Raw genomic sequence first — 20,183 nt, 5'->3', positions numbered from 1 at the left:
TCTGTCTGGAATGCTAATCCCTTAGAGAACTGTTAGGACTTAGTTCAAATGTCACTTCCTTTTTGACCTTATCCCCTATATCACCACCTGCCCAGGTCAAATCAAGTGTCCCTTTTTCTGCAGTTTCATAACATCTTATTGTGGAATTCACTGTAATATCTACTGGCCTTTCTTCTCCTCCACTAGATTGTGAGTACCATGAGGGCTGAGACATGTTTTATCTCTTTATCTCAATGCCTAGTACAGTGTTCATATAAATGCTTATAGAGTGATGGGAGGTAGAGAGGAAAAGCAATGAAATTCTGCAGAATCAAGCGACTCTTGGAGGGAAAAAAACCTGTGGCAGCTCAAAACTGACACAAAATCCACGAGCACATAGTTGTGAGGTAACTATGGTTCCAAAGAAACTGCCCCACCCTCCCATAGGTCAAAATGTCTCCTGTTGGCATAACAGGCTCAAGCACACTTCCTGCTCAGTACTGTACTACCCAGCTCTCCTCAGGCTTTGCTGCCACAGCTGTGGTTGACCAACCATGGGCCAGGTTTGTAGTAGAGGTGCTCACAAACCAACAACAGATTCCTGGCCCTACTCAAAGCTGCTGAAGTCTGTGACCATGACAGCTTTAGCAAGAAAAAGCAAAGTGACAACATAAAGTATTTAACCTCTTATTTAGAATCTCCACATAAGTCTTCATATACCACATTTATTCACCCTTAATTTATCCATAATTTCCTCAAATAACATTCAAGATTAATAGAACATTTTACTCTACTTTTTCTCTTTTTTAAAAAAACCTATTAATGTAATATTTAATCATAAATATTCATATCCATCCAGGACTGGCCTAGAATTAAATTATTCTACCAAAATAGGATTATTCTATTTTACACACAAATAAAAGCATTGTAAGGAATTAAGAGCTGTAGAGTTAAGCTTACACTTTTTACTTTATATACTTTTATATTGTTTTGAAGTTTTGGTAGCAAAGTATTTTTATAAGAAAAGAAAGAAAAAATATTTCTAGTTAAAAAGGATATAATGGGGATTGCAATTCTAATTAGTGGTAGAATTCTCGCCTGCCATGTGGAAGACCCACATTCAATTCCCAGTCCATACCCTTCCCAAAACAAACAAACAAACAAACAAACCAAAATTCAACAAATGGTACTGCAATAACAGGATACTCACATGGAAAAATAATGAAATCTGACTCCACCACAGTACAAAAAAAAAAAGGATATAATTAATCTACACATTTATCTCTGCTCCCTATCCACCTATTAAAATAGTTAATACAAAGGCATAAACCCTGAATAACAAAGCAAACAAGAGACAGTCACAGCAGATCAAAGATGTCTTAGCAGACTGGAAAAAGCTAAAACCTAAGCGTATGAGGATGTACACATATAGGTCTGAGGTTGAATGGGAAATTGGGGGCACTAGATGCTTCTGAAAGGCAGTCAAGGTGTGGCTGGAAACAGGTTAGTTGAAAGTCTTTTTAAGGAGCACTTAAGCCCCTGGATCCCCTTCTCCACCCTATACAAACAGGTAAAATTATGCTCTGCTATGTCAGCAGAAGATTGGAGGTTTCCTGTTTTGAGATACCAATCCAAAGGACCTAGACATGGGGATAGCAGGCATAGCTCAGGTGGGGAAACTAGGGAAAGAGAGGTATCTTACTAAAAAAGAGGAAAATACAAAAAAGTTCATGTGGCAAAGTTGAGGGAGAAAGACACACATGTCAAAACCCACCCTCCTATTAAGCCCTGTCAACCTATCTTATCCTATCCTTTTGTCCTCTTCTTCCTAGGGCAGGGGCCTGGAAAATTTTACTCCGAGGAAACTTACCAAATCAAGAAAAAAACCCTAAACACTCTCAGTTGAAGACTTCCTTCAATAAAACAGCAAGTTCAAATTGACAGGGTAATAATATTATAGTAAAACCCCACAGTTGACAAGGCTTGCCCAAGTACATAGAGCTCTAACTAGAATTTAGTTTCTCACTCTTAAATATGAACTAAATGGACAAAGATCACCAGATATTTGAGGAACAATCCTAACATCAAAATAAAATAAAATAAAACTTAACAAAAAGAAACCCAGGAGAGAGGGTGGGGAACCGAGAGAAAAGTGAAGCTGGGAGGAGAAGGCGCCGAAGGTGGGGATTGCTGCTTTTGTTTTTTGTTGCTGCTGCTGCCCTTGTGCTGGGAGCTGAGCCGGAGGGAAGGCGGTGGAGAGAAGATGGCCGAGTTGGTGAGCAGCGCTCTGGGGCTCGCATTGCATCTCAACACCCTGAGTGTGGATTTCTGCTATGACGACAGGAGTATTTAAAAATACTGTACCTTCAAATATAAACCAGGAATAAATAGAAGAAAGAAAATTCATTCTGCCCTTGAATTAAAAATTGGTGACGGAAAATAGTCCTAGGACTTCCGGAGAAGATGGCAGCTTAGTAAGATGCGCGGGTCTTAGTTCCTCTTCCAGAACAGCTACTAGGGGAGTAGAAATGATACAGAACAGCTCCCGGAGCCAAGACAGAGATCAAGAAGACAGCGTACCCCATTCTGGAACGGCTGACTGGCTGGCAGAACCCGCTCCGGTGAGATAGCCAAGGGGCGCGGGCTTCCCCGGGCCAGGGTGGCAGGCGGCTGGAGTCCCTCCCTCCCTCCTTCCCGGGCCAGCTGGGAGAATTGGACAAGCGGTCCCCTCAAGCCGCGGCAGCTGGAGACCCCCCCACACGCGGCCCCCCGGACCAGCTGGGAGAATTGGATCAGAGATCCCCAGGCAGTGGAGAATGGTAACCAGGGTCCCTTCCAAACACGTGGCTTCCCGGTCCGGCTGGGAACGCTGCACTCTCCCGGGCCGAAGCGGCTGGTGCCCTCCCGCCACGCTTGGCGCCCCGGGCCGGCTGGGAGATTCAGACGGGCGCTCTCCCAGGCTGCGGCGGCTGGCGACCCTCCCCGCATTCGGATCCCCGGGCCGGCTGGGAGATTCGGATTGGCACTCCTCCAAGCCGCTTCGGCTGGAGAACCTACCCCACGGCGAGAGTTTTCCAAAGTTAAAGGACCCACAGCACCTTTTACTAGTGGGACCCGCAGACAAACGACTGCCACGAGCACCACCTACTGGGCAGGATAAGAAAAACAGAACCCAGAGATTTCACAGAAAAATCTTTCAACCTGTTGGGTCCAATACCCAGGGAAATCTGACTAAATGCCCAGATGCCAGCAGAAGATAACGGATCACGCTCAGAAAATTGAAAATATGGCCCAGTCCAATAGTTCAAATGAGATACAGGAGCTGAGACAACTAATGCTGAATATACGAACAGAAATGGAAAACCTCTTCAAAAACGAAATCAATAAATTGAGGGAGAACATGAAGAAGACATGGGCTGAACAAAAAGAAGAAATAGAAAAACTGAAAAAACAAATAACAGAACTTATGGAAGTGAAGGACAAAGTAGAAAGATGGAAAAAACAATAGATACCTTCAATGATAGATTTAAAGAGACAGAAGATAGAATTAGTGATATGGAGGATGGAACATCTGAATTCCAAAAAGAAACAGAAACTATAGGGAAAAGAATGGAAAAATTTGAACAGGGGATCAGGGAACTCAAGGACAATATGAAGCGCACAAATATACGTGTTGTGGGTGTCCCAGAAGGAGAAGAGAAGGGAAAAGGAGGAGAAAAACTAATGGAAGAAATTATCACTGAAAATTTCCCAACTCTTATGAAAGACCTAAAATTACAGATTCAAAAACTGCAGCGCACCCCAAAGAGAATAGACCCAAATAGGCGTTCTCCAAGACACTTACTAGTTAGAATGTCAGAGGTAAAAGAGAAAGAGAGGATCTTGAAAGCAGCAAGAGAAAAACAATCCAACACATACAAGGGAAACCCAATAAGACTATGTGTAGATTTCTCAGCAGAAACCATGGAAGCTAGAAGACAGTGGGAAGATATATTTAGATTACTAAAAGAGAAAAACTGCCAACCAAGATTTCTATATCTGAGAGATATAGAAATTTCTCACTGAGAGAATTTGTGACCAAGAGATCAGCTCTGCAAGAAATACTAAAGGGAGCACTAGAGTCAGATACAAAAAGACAGAAGAGAGAGACATGGAGAAGAGTGTAGAAAGAAGGAAAATCAGATATGATGTACATAATACGAAAGGCAAGATGGTAGAGGAAAATATTATCCAAACAGTAATAACACTAAATGTTAATGGACTGAATTCCCCAATCAAAAGACATAGACTGGCAGAATGGATTAAAAAACAGGATCCTTCTATATGCTGTCGACAGGAAACACATCTTAGACCCAAAGATAAACATAGGTTGAAAGTGAAAGGTTGGGAAAAGATATTTCATGCAAATAACAACCAGAAAAGAGCAGGAGTAGCTACACTAATATCCAACAAATTAGACTTCAAATGTAAAACAGTTAAAAGAGACAAAGAAGGACACTATCTACTAATAAAAGGAACAATTAAACAAGAAGACATAACAATCATAAATATTTATGCATCGAACCAGAATGCCCCTAAATACGTGAGGAATACACTGCAAATACTGAAAAGGGAAACAGACACATATATCATAATAGTTGGAGACTTCAATTCACCACTCTCATCAATGGACAGAACATCTAGACAGAGGATCAATAAAGAAATAGAGAATCTGAATATTACTATAAATGAGCTAGACTTAACAGACATTTATAGGACATTACATCCCACAACAGCAGGATACACCTTTTTCTCAAGTGCTCATGGATCATTCTCAAAGATAGACCATATGCTGGGTCACAAAGCAAGTCTTAACAAATTTAAAAAGATGGAAATCATACACAACACTTTCTCAGATCATAAAGGAATGAAGTTGGAAATCAATAATAGGCGGAGTGCCAGAAAATCCACAAATACGTGGAGGCTCAACAACACACTCTTAAACAACGAGTGGGTCAAAGAAGAAATTGCAAGAGAAATTAGTAAATACCTCGAGGCGAATGAAAACGAAAACACAACATATCAAAACTTATGGGACGCAGCAAAGGCAGTGTTAAGAGGGAAATTTATTGCCCTAAATGCCTATATCAGAAAAGAAGAAAAGGCAAAAATGCAGGAATTAACTGTCCACTTGGAAGAACTGGAGAAAGAACAGCAAACTAATCCCAAAGCAAGCAAAAGGAAAGAAATAACAAAGATTAGAGCAGAAATAAATGAAATTGAAAACATGAAAATAATAGAGAAAATCAATAAGACCAGAAGTTGGTTCTATGAGAAAATTAATAAGATTGATGGGCCCTTAGCAAAATTGACAAAAAGAAGAAGAGAGAGGATGCAAATAAATAAGATCAGAAATGGAAGAGGAGACATACCCACTGACCTCACAGAAATAAAGGAGGTAATAACAGGATACTATGAACAACTTTACGCTAATAAATACAACAATTTAGATGAAATGGACAGGTTCCTGGAAAGACATGAACAACCAACTTTGACTCAAGAAGAAATAGATGACCTCAACAAATCACTCACAAGTAAAGAAATTGAATTAGTCATTCAAAAGCTTCCTAAAAAGAAAAGTCCAGGACCAGACGGCTTCACATGTGAATTCTATCAAACATTCCAGAAAGAATTATTACCAACTCTCCTCAAACTCTTCAAAATAATCGAAGTGGAGGGAAAACTACCTAATTCATTCTATGAAGCCAACATCACCCTCATACCAAAACCAGGCAAAGATATTACAAAAAAAGAAAACTACAGACCAATCTCTCTAATGAATATAGATGCAAAAATCCTCAATAAAATTCTAGCAAATCATATCCAACAACACATTAAAAGAATTATACATCATGACCAAGTAGGATTCATCCCAAGTATGCAAGGATGGTTCAACATAAGAAAATCAATTAATGTAATACACCACATCAACAAATCAAAGCAGAAAAATCACATGATCATCTCAATTGATGCAGAGAAGGCATTTGACAAGATTCAACATCCTTTCCTGTTGAAAACACTTCAAAAGATAGGAATACAAGGGAACTTCCTTAAAATGATAGAGGGAATATATGAAAAACCCACAGCTAATATCATCCTCAATGGGGAAAAATTGAAAACTTTCCCCCTAAGATCAGGAACAAGACAAGGATGTCCACTATCACCACTATTATTCAACATTGTGTCAGAAGTTCTAGCCAAAGCAATTAGACAAGAAAAAGAAATACAAGGCATCAAAATTGGAAAGGAAGAAGTAAAACTATCACTGTTTGCAGACGATATGATACTATACGTCGAAAATCCGGAAAAATCCACAACAAAACTACTAGAGCTAATAAATGAGTACAGCAAAGTAGCAGGCTACAAGATCAACATTCAAAAATCTGTAGCATTTCTATACACTAGTAATGAACAAGCTGAGGGGGAAATCAAGAAACAAATCCCATTTACAATTGCAACTAAAAGAATAAAATACCTAGGTATAAATTTAACTAAAGAGACAAAAAACCTATATAAAGAAAACTACAAAAAACTGTTAAAAGAAATCACAGAAGACCTAAATAGATGGAAGGGCATACCGTGTTCATGGATTGGAAGACTAAATATAGTTAAGATGTCAATCCTACCTAAATTGATTTACAGATTCAATGCAATACCAATCAAAATCCCAACAACTTATTTTTCAGAAATAGAAAAACCAATAAGCAAATTTATCTGGAAGGGCAGGGTGCCCCGAATTGCTAAAAACATCTTGAGGAAAAAAAACGAAGCTGGAGGTCTCACGCTGCCTGACTTTAAGGCATATTATGAAGCCACAGTGGTCAAAACAGCATGGTATTGGCATAAAGATAGATATATCGACCAATGGAATCGAATAGAGTGCTCAGATATAGACCCTCTCATCTATGGACATTTGATCTTTGATAAGGCAGTCAAGCCAACTCACCTGGGACAGAACAGTCTCTTCAATAAATGGTGCCTAGAGAACTGGATATCCATATGCAAAAGAATGAAAGAAGACCCGTATCTCACACCCTATACAAAAGTTAACTCAAAATGGATCAAAGATCTAAACATTAGATCTAAGACCATAAAACTGCTAGAAGAAAATATAGGGAAATATCTTATAAATCTTACACTTGGAGGCGGTTTTATGGACCTTAAACCTAAAGCAAGAGCACTGAAGAAGGAAATAAATAAATGGGAGCTCCTCAAAATGAAACACTTTTGTGAATCAAAGAACTTCATCAAGAAAGTAGAAAGACAGCCTACACAATGGGAGACAATATTTGGAAATGACATATCAGATAAAGGTCTAGTATCCAGAATTTATAAAGAGATTGTTCAACTCAACAACAAAAAGACAGCCAACCCAATTACAAAATGGGAAAAAGACTTGAACAGACACCTAACAGAAGAGGAAATACAAATGGCCAAAAGGCACATGAAGAGATGCTCAATGTCCCTGGCCATTAGAGAAATGCAAATCAAAACCACAATGAGATACCATCTCACACCCACCAGAATGGCCATTATCAACAAAACAGAAAATGACAAGTGCTGGAGAGGATGCGGAGAAAGAGGCACACTTATCCACTGTTGGTGGGAATGTCAAATGGTGCAACCACTGTGGAAGGCAGTTTGGCGGTTCCTCAAAAAGCTGAATATAGAATTGCCATACGACCCAGCAATACCATTGCTAGGTATCTACTCAAAGGACTTAAGGGCAAAGACACAAACGGACATTTGCACACCAATGTTTATAGCAGTGTTATTTACAATTGCAAAGAGATGGAAACAGCCAAAATGTCCATCAACAGACGAGTGGCTAAACAAACTGTGGTATATACATACGATGGAATATTATGCAGCTTTAAGACAGAATAAACTTATGAAGCATGTAATAACATGGATGGACCTAGAGAACATTATGCTGAGTGAGTCTAGCCAAAAACTAAAGGACAAATACTGTATGGTCCCACTGATGTGAACCGACATTCGAGAATAAACTTGGAATATGTCATTGGTAACAGAGTCCAGCAGGAGTTAGAAACAGGGTAAGATAATGGGTAACTGGAGCTGAAGGGATACAGACTGTGCAACAGGACTAGATACAAAAACTCAAAAATGGACAGCACAATAATACCTAACTGTAAAGTAATCATGTTAAAACACTGAATGAAGCTGCATCTGAGCTATAGGTTTTTTTTTTTGTCTGTCTTTTTTTTTTTCCTTTTTTTACTATTATTATTATTTTTATTTTTTTCTCTATATTAACATCCTATATCTTTTTCTGTTTTTTGCTAGTTCTTTTCCTAAATCAATGCAAATGTACTAAGAAATGATGATCATGCATCTATGTGATGATGTTAAGAATTACTGATTGCATATGTAGAATGGAATGATTTCTAAATGTTGTGTTAATTTCTTTTTTTCTTTAATTAATAAAAAAAAGAAAAAAAAAGAAAAAAAATTGGTGACTAAAATTTGAAAATTAAAAAAAAAAAAAAAAAGAAACCTAGAAGAAATAAAGACAATGTGAGAAATTAACTTAAATTAAGGTCCTTGGAAGATAAATATTAATTCCAGTAAACAAAAGAAACATATGGAGAATGAAAATTGAAAATGAGCAGAAAAAACTCCTTAGAAGGGCTGGAAATTAAAACTGAGGTAATCTCATAGAAAATAGAATATACAGATACAGGGATGAAAATAAGAAGAGAAAAGATAAGAAAACTAAGGGCTAAGCCCAAGAGGCCCAAAATTCAACCAACAGAGGAGGCAGAAAGGAATGATCAAAGAAACTTCCCACATCTGAAGGAACAAGAGTCTAGAGATTGAAAGAAAAATGTACCCAACAAAATGAACGAAATGAGAACATACCAAGGGATATCATACTGAAATTTCTGGATACTGAGGATAGAAAATAATCCAAAGATTCCTACAGAGAGAAATTAGATTATATAAAAACGACTGGGAGGGTGGGTGATAGTGGCACAGTGGCAAAAAGTTCTTGCCTGCCATGTCAGAGATCCATGTTCAATTCCTGGTTCCTGCCCATTCCAAAAAAAAAAGACTGGGAATAAGAATGGCACCAGATTTCTTAGTACCAACAGTGGGATCCGCGAGACACCAGACAAAACGCTTTGAAAATTTCGAGAGGAAACAATTTCCTATTTCAAATTCTAGACCCAGCTAAAGTATCACAGAAATGTGAGAGAACACAAAAACATTCCCAACATTCAGGATCTCAAAATTTGCATCCAACGCATCCCCCTTCTTGGACAGATAATGGTGGACATACTTCACCACATCAACACATCAAATCAAGAAAGAGAAAAAAAAAAAAAAAAGGCCCCAAATCAAAGAGGAGACAAAGGAAATGACCTGGATGATGGTGAAGGGAACTTGAGGATGACAGCTGGGTTGAAAACCCCAAGTAAAACTAGTATAGACTAAGAGTAGGTAAACAAAGGACTCTGAGAAAGATGTGTCCAAGAAAACCACAAAAAATACAGCCTGTCTGGTGGGGTTAAAGGCTAAGAGTAGATTTACAATTCTTCTGGAGAGTTCTTAATGGATATATAGAAAACTAAACTAATGAAAAAATTAAAAGGATTATTTTGGTGGGGAAAGTTAGTGCAAGAAAGGAAATCCAGTCATGCTATACTATACATGAACATAATGCAAACAGTGTACTGTGAATGTACAAGAAACTTGATTAAATTATGTTAGGAAGATGGAGGAAGGATGTAAGATAGTTAAACTGTGATCTTCCACAGTGGAAAGTAAATGGATAATATCTAAAACATATAACAGTTAAGAAATAGCAATAAAGACAAACTTAGAACTGTGGAGATAAAAAAAAAAAACTGAAAGTAGTTGTCTCAGGAAATCAAGAAAGGGATAAGGGACAAAGGACAGCTTGTTTTAATTATAAACCTTGAGGTACTATTTGACCTTCTATACTTTGTTCAAGAATGACTTTAATAAGGAAAATTTTTAACTTAAAAAAGTAAAAAGAAGGAAGAAAGCCAAGAAAAGAAAGAGAATAAACATTTTCTTTCTTTAGGAACAGCATCCATTTATAAATTGCGGGCTCCTTTATACCAAAACTTTATGCCCAAAACACCCACCATAACAAAGACAACTAAAATATTTATAAGGCAATTATTTAAGAATTATACCCCCAGTTCTAACACAAGAGTCCTGCCCTCTGTTCCAGCACACAATGGTAAAGTCTGTGGTTGAATATTGCTGTTCAGAGAGACCTCCATTCTTCACTTTAGGTTTACAAACTAACTGGATTATTCATTCCAAGGTGGTACACTGACACCTGATTTAGTAAAGAAATGACTCAAGGTCAAGGACTTTTAGCTTGTACCACAGTGTGTCATATAGTGATAGCATACATGAATACTTTCATGCTCTCATTTTCAAAGAGTTGGGCAATGTATTAGAAGGAGGAAAGTAAATACTACTTGGATTTAAATAGGACTTGGATTTGACCCCACTGCTTCCTTGGTCACAACAAAGCTTAAAAGCCTAGATCACATTTATGCTTGGATGGATACCAGTTAGCTATAGGCTTGCAATGACGGCCCCAGTTGCTCAAAGGGCAAAAATGTCCACAACAGGGAATGAAAGAAAGCCTCCTTACTCTATCCATGGGCATTTGCATTTTAAGAAAGAAAACTATTTAATTTCCAATTGGGGCAAAGTATAGAAGATTTTTTTGGCAAGAAAATTAGATTTGCAGGAATCTATGTATCTTTGGAAAGGCATGTGAATAGTGTTCTACCTTCCTAATTCTCCCTTCCATTCTCATTTAGTGGTGCATTCTTAGAATATTCTTCCAATTTTAGCCAAATTCAGTCCTCTCCATTTACCCAGCACATTTCCATATTCCTTTTTATTTAGATGATAGGTTTTGACTCATTGAGTGAATATGGCCCCACATCTTTGACCATTAAGGAAGTAGGTAAAAAAAAAAAAGTGCCTTATGAGAAAAAGTTAGGAATGGCCAGATTCCTGTTATGGGTTAATGTTCTCCTACCCCCACCCCAAAAGATTTGTTCACATCCTAATCCTTAATGCCTGTAAATATAATCATATCTGGAAATGGGCCTTTGCAGATATAATCAAATCAAAATGTTATCATACCGGATTACAGTGGACCTAAATCCAATGCCTGATATCCTTATAAAGAGAGATGTAGACACAGACAGACCACAGGGAAAAAGGCCACATGAAGTCAGAGACAGAGATTAGAGTGATGTACCTATAAGCTAAGAAACACCAACCATTGCCAGAAGCCACAAGAAGCTTCCCTAGAGCTTTCAGAGGGAACATAGCCCTGTCAACACCTTGATTTCAGACTTCCATAGGCTCCAGCACTGTAAGAGAATAAATTTTTATTGTTTTAAGCCACAGTTTATGGTACTTGGCTCTAGCAGCTCTAGAAAACTAATTTAAGTACCTTGAAATATAAAATAATGGATAAGCTGCTTCATCTCCCTGGACCTCAGTTACTTTAAACGGCAAAACCACCCAACCTACCTTGTCCACTAAGCTCATAAGGTTCTAAGAATTAAGCAATGTAATTATAGGTATAAAAGTACCTTGTACACAAATACCTTGAAAAATACTTTATACAAAACTATTGCTTTCTTCTTTTTTTGCTTTGTATATATGGTATATATATATTATACAATAAAAAAATACTATACACATTTGCAAAAGTTTGTAAATAAATAAATAAAGCCTCTGTTGAGAAGGGATTCTCATATACACTCACCCTTCCGTTCCCTAAAAAGGACAATCCGTCGTTCTCTCACTTCTGAGCTCAGATTATCCACCATCTTATTAATGCAATTATCCAGAACCAGGGAGTGGGTTTTGGACTTGATGTCCTTCCGACAAATGGGGCATTCTATCTTCCGTTTCATCCATTCATTGATACAGTAGGAGCAGAAACTGTGGGCACAGTTCAAGGTGACAGCCTACAATAAGAATGTGAACATACACATCAGAACTGTCACTTATTTTCCCAGAGCAGTTGTGATTTCAAAAGCCAGAAGGGGAACTATTTCTAAGGCCAAACAGAAAGTAAACAACAATTCCCCCGGGAGGGCTTACAGAAGGCATTATCATCATTCTTGGGGTTGGGAAATTTAAACATCATGTTAGACAGTTCATCTCCTCCTTTCTCAAAGTTAAGGTCATGGACTCGGAGGCCAAGTAGGCTGATTTTTCTTTTGTTCACCAACTCAGATCACACTACACAAACAAATACCACAGGACACAAGGAGGACAAGTAAGCATGAGAATGTTAGGTACAAATATATCACTAAATCTCTTATGAAAAACAAGTTTAACTCCTGCTAATGGTGAATTCGAACCTTGATTTTATATACAAAGAGCAGCACATACTGAATACTCAGTACACACCCAACAGTAGGAGGCATCATTTCTACTATAAAGAAACTAAAAAAATAAAATAAATGTAAAAGGCAACTAAAAAGGCTGAGTGAAAAAGGAAATAAAAAATGTAATGGGTTTACTGGCAGTGCCTGAACCCATGAATAAAAATGCCTACGAGGAGAGATAAAGCAGAAGGAAGCCCGTATTCAAGGGGCTCCTAGTGGTCAGACTTCTGCCAGAGCCCTTTTCACTCCCAGGAACATAAATCATTCTCTTTACTACTCTTGTTTATGTATAGCCCTTATGATACAACTTTTTATGACCTTTCAAAGTCCTCATTCCTGCTTTTAGGGTAGTGGAAAATAACATAGAAATTATGTATTTTTCAAATGCCAAATTGAGCCTAGAAAGATAGAAAACTAGGAAATGTATTTATTATGAGAGATACACCCTCATAAACAGGACCAACAGCCTGACTCATTAAAATGAAATGCCTTTCCAAGACAGACTTTAAGAGGTGACTAGCAGAGTAGGTTGGGCAATATGCTTTAAACAAAACAAAAGCCAAACTATTTGTCTCTTTATGTGTCTGTGAAGATGCTCCAGGTTGGCTAATCATCACCCATCCCAACCCTAACCTTATCTTCCTCCACTACAGTCCCCATAAGCCAAGTCAAAACAGCACTAAGCTTCTCTAAAGTAGAGAATGAAATAACTAAAAAGTATAGGGAAAATTATGACCTGAAGTCAAAACAGATTCAGAGCAGAAGAAACAGGTCTATCTAAGAGAGATTTTCAGGAGGCTATTTGTTCCAACCTTCCTACAGACTACCTGAAAAAAAGGAAGCAGTGTGTATATGCATTCCCTTTTTAGAAAAAGAGCCTGAAAGTACTGTCATTCAACAATCTGAGTTAAACACTTGTGGTCTAAAATGAATTGATCATAAATGGTAGAATTTTGTGAAATATAAAAAGAACCAGAGCAAACATCATGAATGTAATTAACAACATTAAATTATATATTGAATATGGGTAAAAGGGGACTTTTAGGTTGTATACATGTTACTAGACTAAAAAATAAAAGAAAAATCCATCGAACTGCATAACACAAACAGTGAACCCTAAGTTAAACCATGGTCAACAGTTGTTCTTTCATGAATTGTAACAAAGGTACCACACTAATACTGGTGCTAATGATAAATGTTATATGGGAAGTCTGAACGATTTTTCTGTAAATCTGCAACTCCTCAAATAAGAAAAAAAAATTTAAAAAGAGAGTTGTGTAAAAACATGACAAGATAACAAACGGTAACTTAGGAGAGAGCTATTGTTTTCACAAGGAGTCTGAGTTACTCACATATGTTTAAATTGGTCCCTAAATTCCCAAAGTGATCACTCTGTTCAAAAGCCCACACTAAATGTCTACCCTCAGCACTGTGTCCATTCAGAGTGAAAAAGAGAAGCTTTACTGAACAACTTCATTCTGTTATTTCACAATTCTAATGTCAGTATATGGTCTATTTTCCCCTCGACAACAAAGATAAATGCCTTATTGTGGGTGAAAAAGCAAAGTGAAGAGGGAAAGAAGATTACAAAACAAATGAGAAATGAAATCTGTAGAGGTCACTTTAGAATTAAATAGCTACAATAAGTCTCTGGCAGAAAAATCTCCTTATAACATTTCTTTATAGCAGAAACATCATGTATAGTCCAGGCTCCATTCAGGGTTGGGAGAGTTAGCAAGAGTGAGCCACTGTTCATAATTACCTCAATGAAGTATTCTGAGCAAATAATACATTGGAGCTCATTTTCTAGAACGTCATTCACATGGCTAAGAACTTCTTCCTTCTGTGCTTGCATCTTTTCCTTTTCTTCCTGCAAAGACACACAACTTTGCCTGTCATTCAGAACCAACAAGAATGCAGAACAGGATAGAAAGCAGGGTTAATTGTCTAGAATAAGATTCAGAAAGAGTCTAAATTAGATATTCATTCTGGCACAGCAAGATGACAACAAAACAGTTTCCCTAAGAATTACTGTTTCTCAGAACCACCTTCTAATACAGAGCACTGATTTCCTTTCTTTCTTCTCCCCTCTTTTTCAGTATTTATACTGTAGTTTCAGTCTCCTTTCTCAAAATAAACCAAATAAGAAAAAGTGGAGTTGGTATACTCACCCCACCAACCACCCAAGACCAGTACAAGGTAATAACTACCTTATAGCAAGTTATAGTTCAGAGGTTAAATAAAAATCATCCCAAGAAACTGAGAGCTCAATACCTAAGAGAGAAGACATAAAGAATAGGCATAAAGACAGGAAGTTTGAATTGGTTATAAGATCCCTAGTGATCTTTGTAGATGCTTCTTCTATAAATAGGAATATCTTTATTCCCTGGTGGCAGGAAGATGGAGAGATGGCCTTTTGAAGTACCTTCAGGCTCCAAGCTCTATGATGCTTTTGCCACTCCCACTCCTGCAGAGGTCTGCAGTGCAACTGCCCTAAGCTTCCCCCAGAGGTAAGATGGCTTATGGACATGACTTTTTTTAGGGAGAATCCTAGGTATGCTCTCTTAAAGCAGATATTTAAGTTAGTACCTCATCCCCAAAAGACAAAGCATTAGGAGCCAAGAGGAAAAGTCAATTAGGGTACATGTGAGTGAGTGATTAATTTTTCATCCTTTATTTTTCCTTCTAATCAAACCAAATACTGTCAGACTGTTAGGATCTAGATCCATCTCCAACTAGAGTTAAGTTCACTGAAAACTTATGAATCTATTGGGTTTCAAAAGATGTGTTGGGAGCGGGCATCGATGGCATAGTGGCAGAGCTCTCGCCTGCCATACCAGAGACCTGGGTTCGATTCCCAGTACCTGCCCATGCAGAAAAAAAGATGTGTTGGTTACTTGGAGGCTGGTGGAGGCTATGTGGTTTAAAGAGAGGATAAGGATATTGAACTAACTGAAAAAAAGGTCTCTTCCTTTCTATGCTCAGCTCTAGGTCTGTAGGTGAAGACCTCATTTAGGGATGAAGGATGCAGTCAGACTCAGGTATTGTCAACTACTGGGTCCATCCTTGCAGACTTTAGTTTGGCCCTCATGGTATCAAAACACAAAACAAACAGCAACTTGTTGACAATATTTGAAAATTAAAAATTTGAATTTCAATCATCTATGAAAAAATCATAATACTGGATAATACAGGGCCTGCATTTCTGGATGGCAACAACTGGATGCAACAGAGTATCCCTTTCCAATATGCCAGCCCTCACAGTTCTCACAACCAGGACAATTCATTCACTCCTACTACCAGCTTGACTCCAATGGGCATTTGCACTTATAACCCCTAATTTTAGAGATCCACTGATTTGGGAAGAAACTACATCAACATTTCGGGATTATTTTTTTATTTTGATTATACCACGCCTTAGCCTGTGTCAGTAAATGCCCTGAAGGAGCATCCTCCATAGACAAAGGACTAGACCACAGGATGTGAGCTCATTATTCTCAACATTTTGCTTCAAAGAAGTGGAAGAAAACAGTTGTTGTCTTATAGGCAGAGCCTTCTGTAGGCCTGAATAATACAAATTATCTCCCCTGAGGCAGGGAGCAGCCATAATTGTTCTCTCTTCTTTCACCACAGCAACCCTCGCACTGTTAAACATGCTGAGGTGCATGTACTAACCAAATTCTAAACCTCCATCTTCTTTCCAGTACCTTGGTCTGTTCCAATTCTTTGTTCTTGGCTTGAATGACTGCTTCAAAGTCCTTCCTGCTGCGATTTAGCTCATCCATTAGAGCCTGATGCTGCAGAAAAAGGAGATACATGCTCAGGATGGTCTACACGATTGCCTTCGGTTTAGCTGCACACATGCCTACTCCCACCGAATAGTCGGTAGTTTTGGTTCAAGGGATCACTGAAATAGCAATTTCAAAATAATGCCTCCATTCTTTCAGGATATCCCACCTACCTGTTGTTACTGTTTTTTTTTTTTTTTTCAGGGAAGGGGACAGATGGCTAGGGAGGCCATCAAATCCATAATAAGCCCTCTGGAACAGCTGTTCCCAACCTAAGCAGCCATGAGAGACAACTGAAGAACTTTTACTGCCTTCCACAGAGTATGATTCTGTAGCTTTGGTTTGGTTGGGGGCCCAGGAATGCATATTTTTAAAAAAGCTGCCAAGTAGAATAATAAAAGATTAAAAAAAGAGAGAGAGAAAGAAAAAAAAACAAAAAACTGCCAGGTGATTCTGGGGACCAAAGCTCAACAGAACTAGTAAATAACTATGAGGCTAATCAACACTACTTCTAGAACAGCTTTTAAAAAAGAATAAGGTTTCTGAATTGATGCAAATGTTCTAAGAAAGGATGAATATGCAACTAAGTGATGATACTGTGAATTACTGATTATATGTTTTAATGTTTTATTTGGTTTGTTAAATTTCTTTTAATTAATAAATAAATTTAAAAAAAAGAAGAAGGGGACAATGGAATTTGGGGAACCTACATAAACATTTTCATTGAAATAAAAAAAGATCTTTTGCCCATTTACTTTACAGATCACCCACTATATGCTCATAAGGAAATACTTCCTGAACCCTGCCAGTGTCTTCTGGAAGCTGGCCACACCCAAGACCTAACAGCTAATTCATTATGCCAAACTTCCTACACCAGATCAAGAGACTACACTTTCATGAGACATAATTTATAAGCTCCCTCATGCCTAAGTATAGCTTATAGTTTAAAATTTCACCTCAAATCTTCTTTTTTTTTGGCATGGGCCGGCTCTAGGAATTGAACCAGGGTATCCAGCATGGCAGGTAAGAATTCTGCCACTGAGCCGCTGTTGCACCACCCTCAAATCCTCTTTTAAAGAAGGTATTTTTGAAATGATATTACCCAAGAAATAAATTTTAAAACTGCAGTCTCCTGAAAAAAAGCAGTTATATTAGAAGGCCACTAATTAGATGTGGCCTTCTCATCCACAAACTGGAAAACAGGTGCCCTCCTACCTCAGTGTTAAGGTAATAAAATAAAGGTACGAAAGAATTCAGAAAAGTTTTTAAAACTCTATGGAAATGCAAGATTCTATAATGGCCTGGAAATTAAGAGAACAGCTTCAGACAGACCAGCAGAGTGGACTAAAAAGAAACCACTGTTTCAGCTGACAGAATGGGATGTCTCTCAGACATGGTAGTATAGATCCACAAACAAAAAGTCCCACATTTTAGCCTAATGAATTCAGACTGGTCAAGTTGCTCATGCTAAATGACGGGTGTGTTTTCCTGCCTTCTCAGGAAAGAAGAGGGACCAGGTACAGGACTCAATGATCCCTTGGGGATTTTCAAGTAGCAAAACCTTATTCTTTTCCAGTCAACTTCAAAACAATATCTGAATATTAATTTAATAATGCTTGAAAACTCCAAATGGGGAAAATGCCTAACTTCCCACCCTAGACAATGAATAAGCTCAGAAAAATTCCAAAAAGTTGAATTTCTACCTAATTCTTTCCCAAAGCTGTTTGTGTGCTCTCAAGGAAATCAAGGCAGGTACCCTTTCATGCTAACAATAAGTGACTGTTAAGATTGTACAATAAAAGAACATAGGATAAATTCCTCTGAACAAGTCCTATTGTTCATTTTTCTCAAGGAGATTTGAGCCATCCCACTAAATTTGTATTAAACTACTAATCATAATACATAAAACACAGGAAACAAAACAAGTTTTTAAAGATGCAAAAGAGTCTGTAAAAATAATAAAAAAATCAAATGAAAGAAGTAGTGAAGTTAAATGAAATAGATTACAGGCAATCTTTTAGGATAGTTTTATTCCTGCGTATCTTGTCCTCAAGTAAATCAAAATATTTTAGCTGCCTGTTAAACTGTACCTTCTCAACCTGACCTAAAATGCTCAAGTGAAACATTTTCAAATAGTTTCTGAATGGTTACAGCTCAGAAACAGCAAGGTAACAGAGGCTTACAGACCCTGGTGGCCAAGTCACAGCTCATATTTCTCCCCTGTTGCCCTCACCTTTCTGGAAGTGCAGCCACTTCCCCAGAGAGTCTCCTAATTGCTACAGGCTCTGTTCCATCTTCACTAGAGCAACTTCTGCTCAGATGAAGATTTAAGCTTTCATGCTGAGGTCTGGCATGTGTGTAAGGCTCTAAATCTCCAACCTGATGGTGTAAGCAGCTGCAATCTGCTCTGTTTACAGACTTCAGATGCTGCAGGAGTGCGGACTGAACAGCAAAGGCAGCCAGTGGCTCCACAATGCTTATATGTCCCACTCTGCAGTCCACCATAATCTCAGAACAATGGCAAGAGATAAGTTACCTCCTGCAGAGCTTGGGCCAGTTGTTGCTTCAGGTCCTCTTCTTCTTGCTCCTTCTCCAAACCCTGCAAAGTCAGAAACAAAATGAAAGGTTTCTCTGTGAGGGGACTGGGGTTGGGGTTAGGGGGTGGGGAATCCAGCTACCTGAATAGCAGACCAGCTAGCATGAGCATCTGGAAACAACAGAGGACAGGGAGTAGGTGGAAAAAATCTCACATTTTACTTCAAGCCATTGGCAATAAGGGATTTGAGCAATTATCTACTTAAATATATACCTCAAGACTGACACCTTCAGGGTTGGGCCACGGTGGCTCAGCAGGCAAGAATGGTCGCCTGCCATGCCAGAGGACCCAGGTTCAATTCCCGGTGCCTGCCCATGTTAAAAAAAAAAAAAAAAAGACTGACACCTTCAATATACATTTGGGTTGTTCTGGAAAAAACTGGGCTAATGGTTCACATCTCCTTCAGTAGCTAATGCCATGACCCCAAAAGGATGTAAACTGAGAAATAGTCACCATGCATCTAAACTCAAATATAAATGCCCATACTGCCATTCACAAGATCCACCAGACTTCTTCCCTGAATTTCAGCCATCCTGACTCATTCTGGTCTCACCTCTAGCCAATAAACTGTTATTCCTTCCTACTTGCCTGAGCTGATTCTATATTTCCTCCAAACACCCCTTCTGTGCCTTCCACATCACTATAAACCTCCAACCAGTAACTCCCCACAACAATCTTTGGGCCCCTTCCTTTTTACTTTGAGAATTATCTACCCAGTCTTTAACACATTTAATATGCCTACTTGAAACTATTCTTTGATTATTTTTACATGTACAATACATTTTGTCTCAACTAGACAAATTCCTTAATGGCAAAAACCATTTATTAAATATCTTTATAACCACCAGAACCCCAAGTATAGTGCCAGGCAATGTAGGTGGTCCAGGAAAAAATCTATGTAAAGCAGCAAAGTTTACAAGAGCTTCTGAACAAGTATTATGGGTAGGATAAATCCCTAGGGTTTCACGGGCAAAGGGAAACAGAGCTAATAAACAATGGATTAGATAGATACAACTTTACTACAAGCCAATTATACATGATATCCTCAAACCTGGAGAAATTCTCTAAACCAGTTCTTTTTGTCTTTCTTTAACATTTTGGTACAAAAAAAAATCTTCCTACTATACCTTGAAGCACATCCCAAACACCCACAAAAATCAATTAAAGCCAGCTACTGTTGTTCCTGAACACATTAGCCTTTAAAGAGAGTTCTACTCTGGTGAAGGTGTGATTCACTAAATATATAGAAATAAACCACTCTCTATTAATTTCAAGAACTAATCAGCTGGGTACGGAAAGCATAAAGGTATAATCAAGCAACCAGTGTATACTCTTAGAAGACATATTTAGTCC

General features: G+C 38.2%; 1 protein-coding gene across 6 annotated transcripts in view; it reads right to left on the bottom strand.

The window, feature by feature from the left end:
• Nucleotides 1–20,183, bottom strand: part of RNF8 (ring finger protein 8) — a 76,951-nt gene that overhangs the window by 34,812 nt on the left and 21,956 nt on the right. For 4 of the 6 annotated variants that reach the window (XM_077161662.1, XM_077161663.1, XM_077161664.1 and 1 more), the window contains exons 4-8: nt 18,771–18,833; nt 16,154–16,243; nt 14,209–14,316; nt 11,816–12,020; nt 8,641–11,414 (exon numbers count right to left, since the gene is read on the bottom strand). In XM_077161662.1, the coding sequence (XP_077017777.1) occupies nt 11,392–11,414; nt 11,816–12,020; nt 14,209–14,316; nt 16,154–16,243; nt 18,771–18,833 (489 nt within the window). In that variant the 3' untranslated portion in view covers nt 8,641–11,391. Of the gene's footprint in view, nt 1–8,640; nt 11,415–11,815; nt 12,021–14,208; nt 14,317–16,153; nt 16,244–18,770; nt 18,834–20,183 lie in introns of those variants that run through there. The other 2 variants (XM_077161660.1, XM_077161661.1) reach the window with 2 other exon arrangements.

The sequence above is a fragment of the Tamandua tetradactyla genome, chromosome 5 (assembly GCF_023851605.1).
Source record: "Tamandua tetradactyla isolate mTamTet1 chromosome 5, mTamTet1.pri, whole genome shotgun sequence".
NCBI lineage: Eukaryota > Metazoa > Chordata > Mammalia > Pilosa > Myrmecophagidae > Tamandua > Tamandua tetradactyla.
Note: the sequence above shows the minus strand (reverse complement) of the source record. Positions and strands in the feature narration are given on the sequence as shown.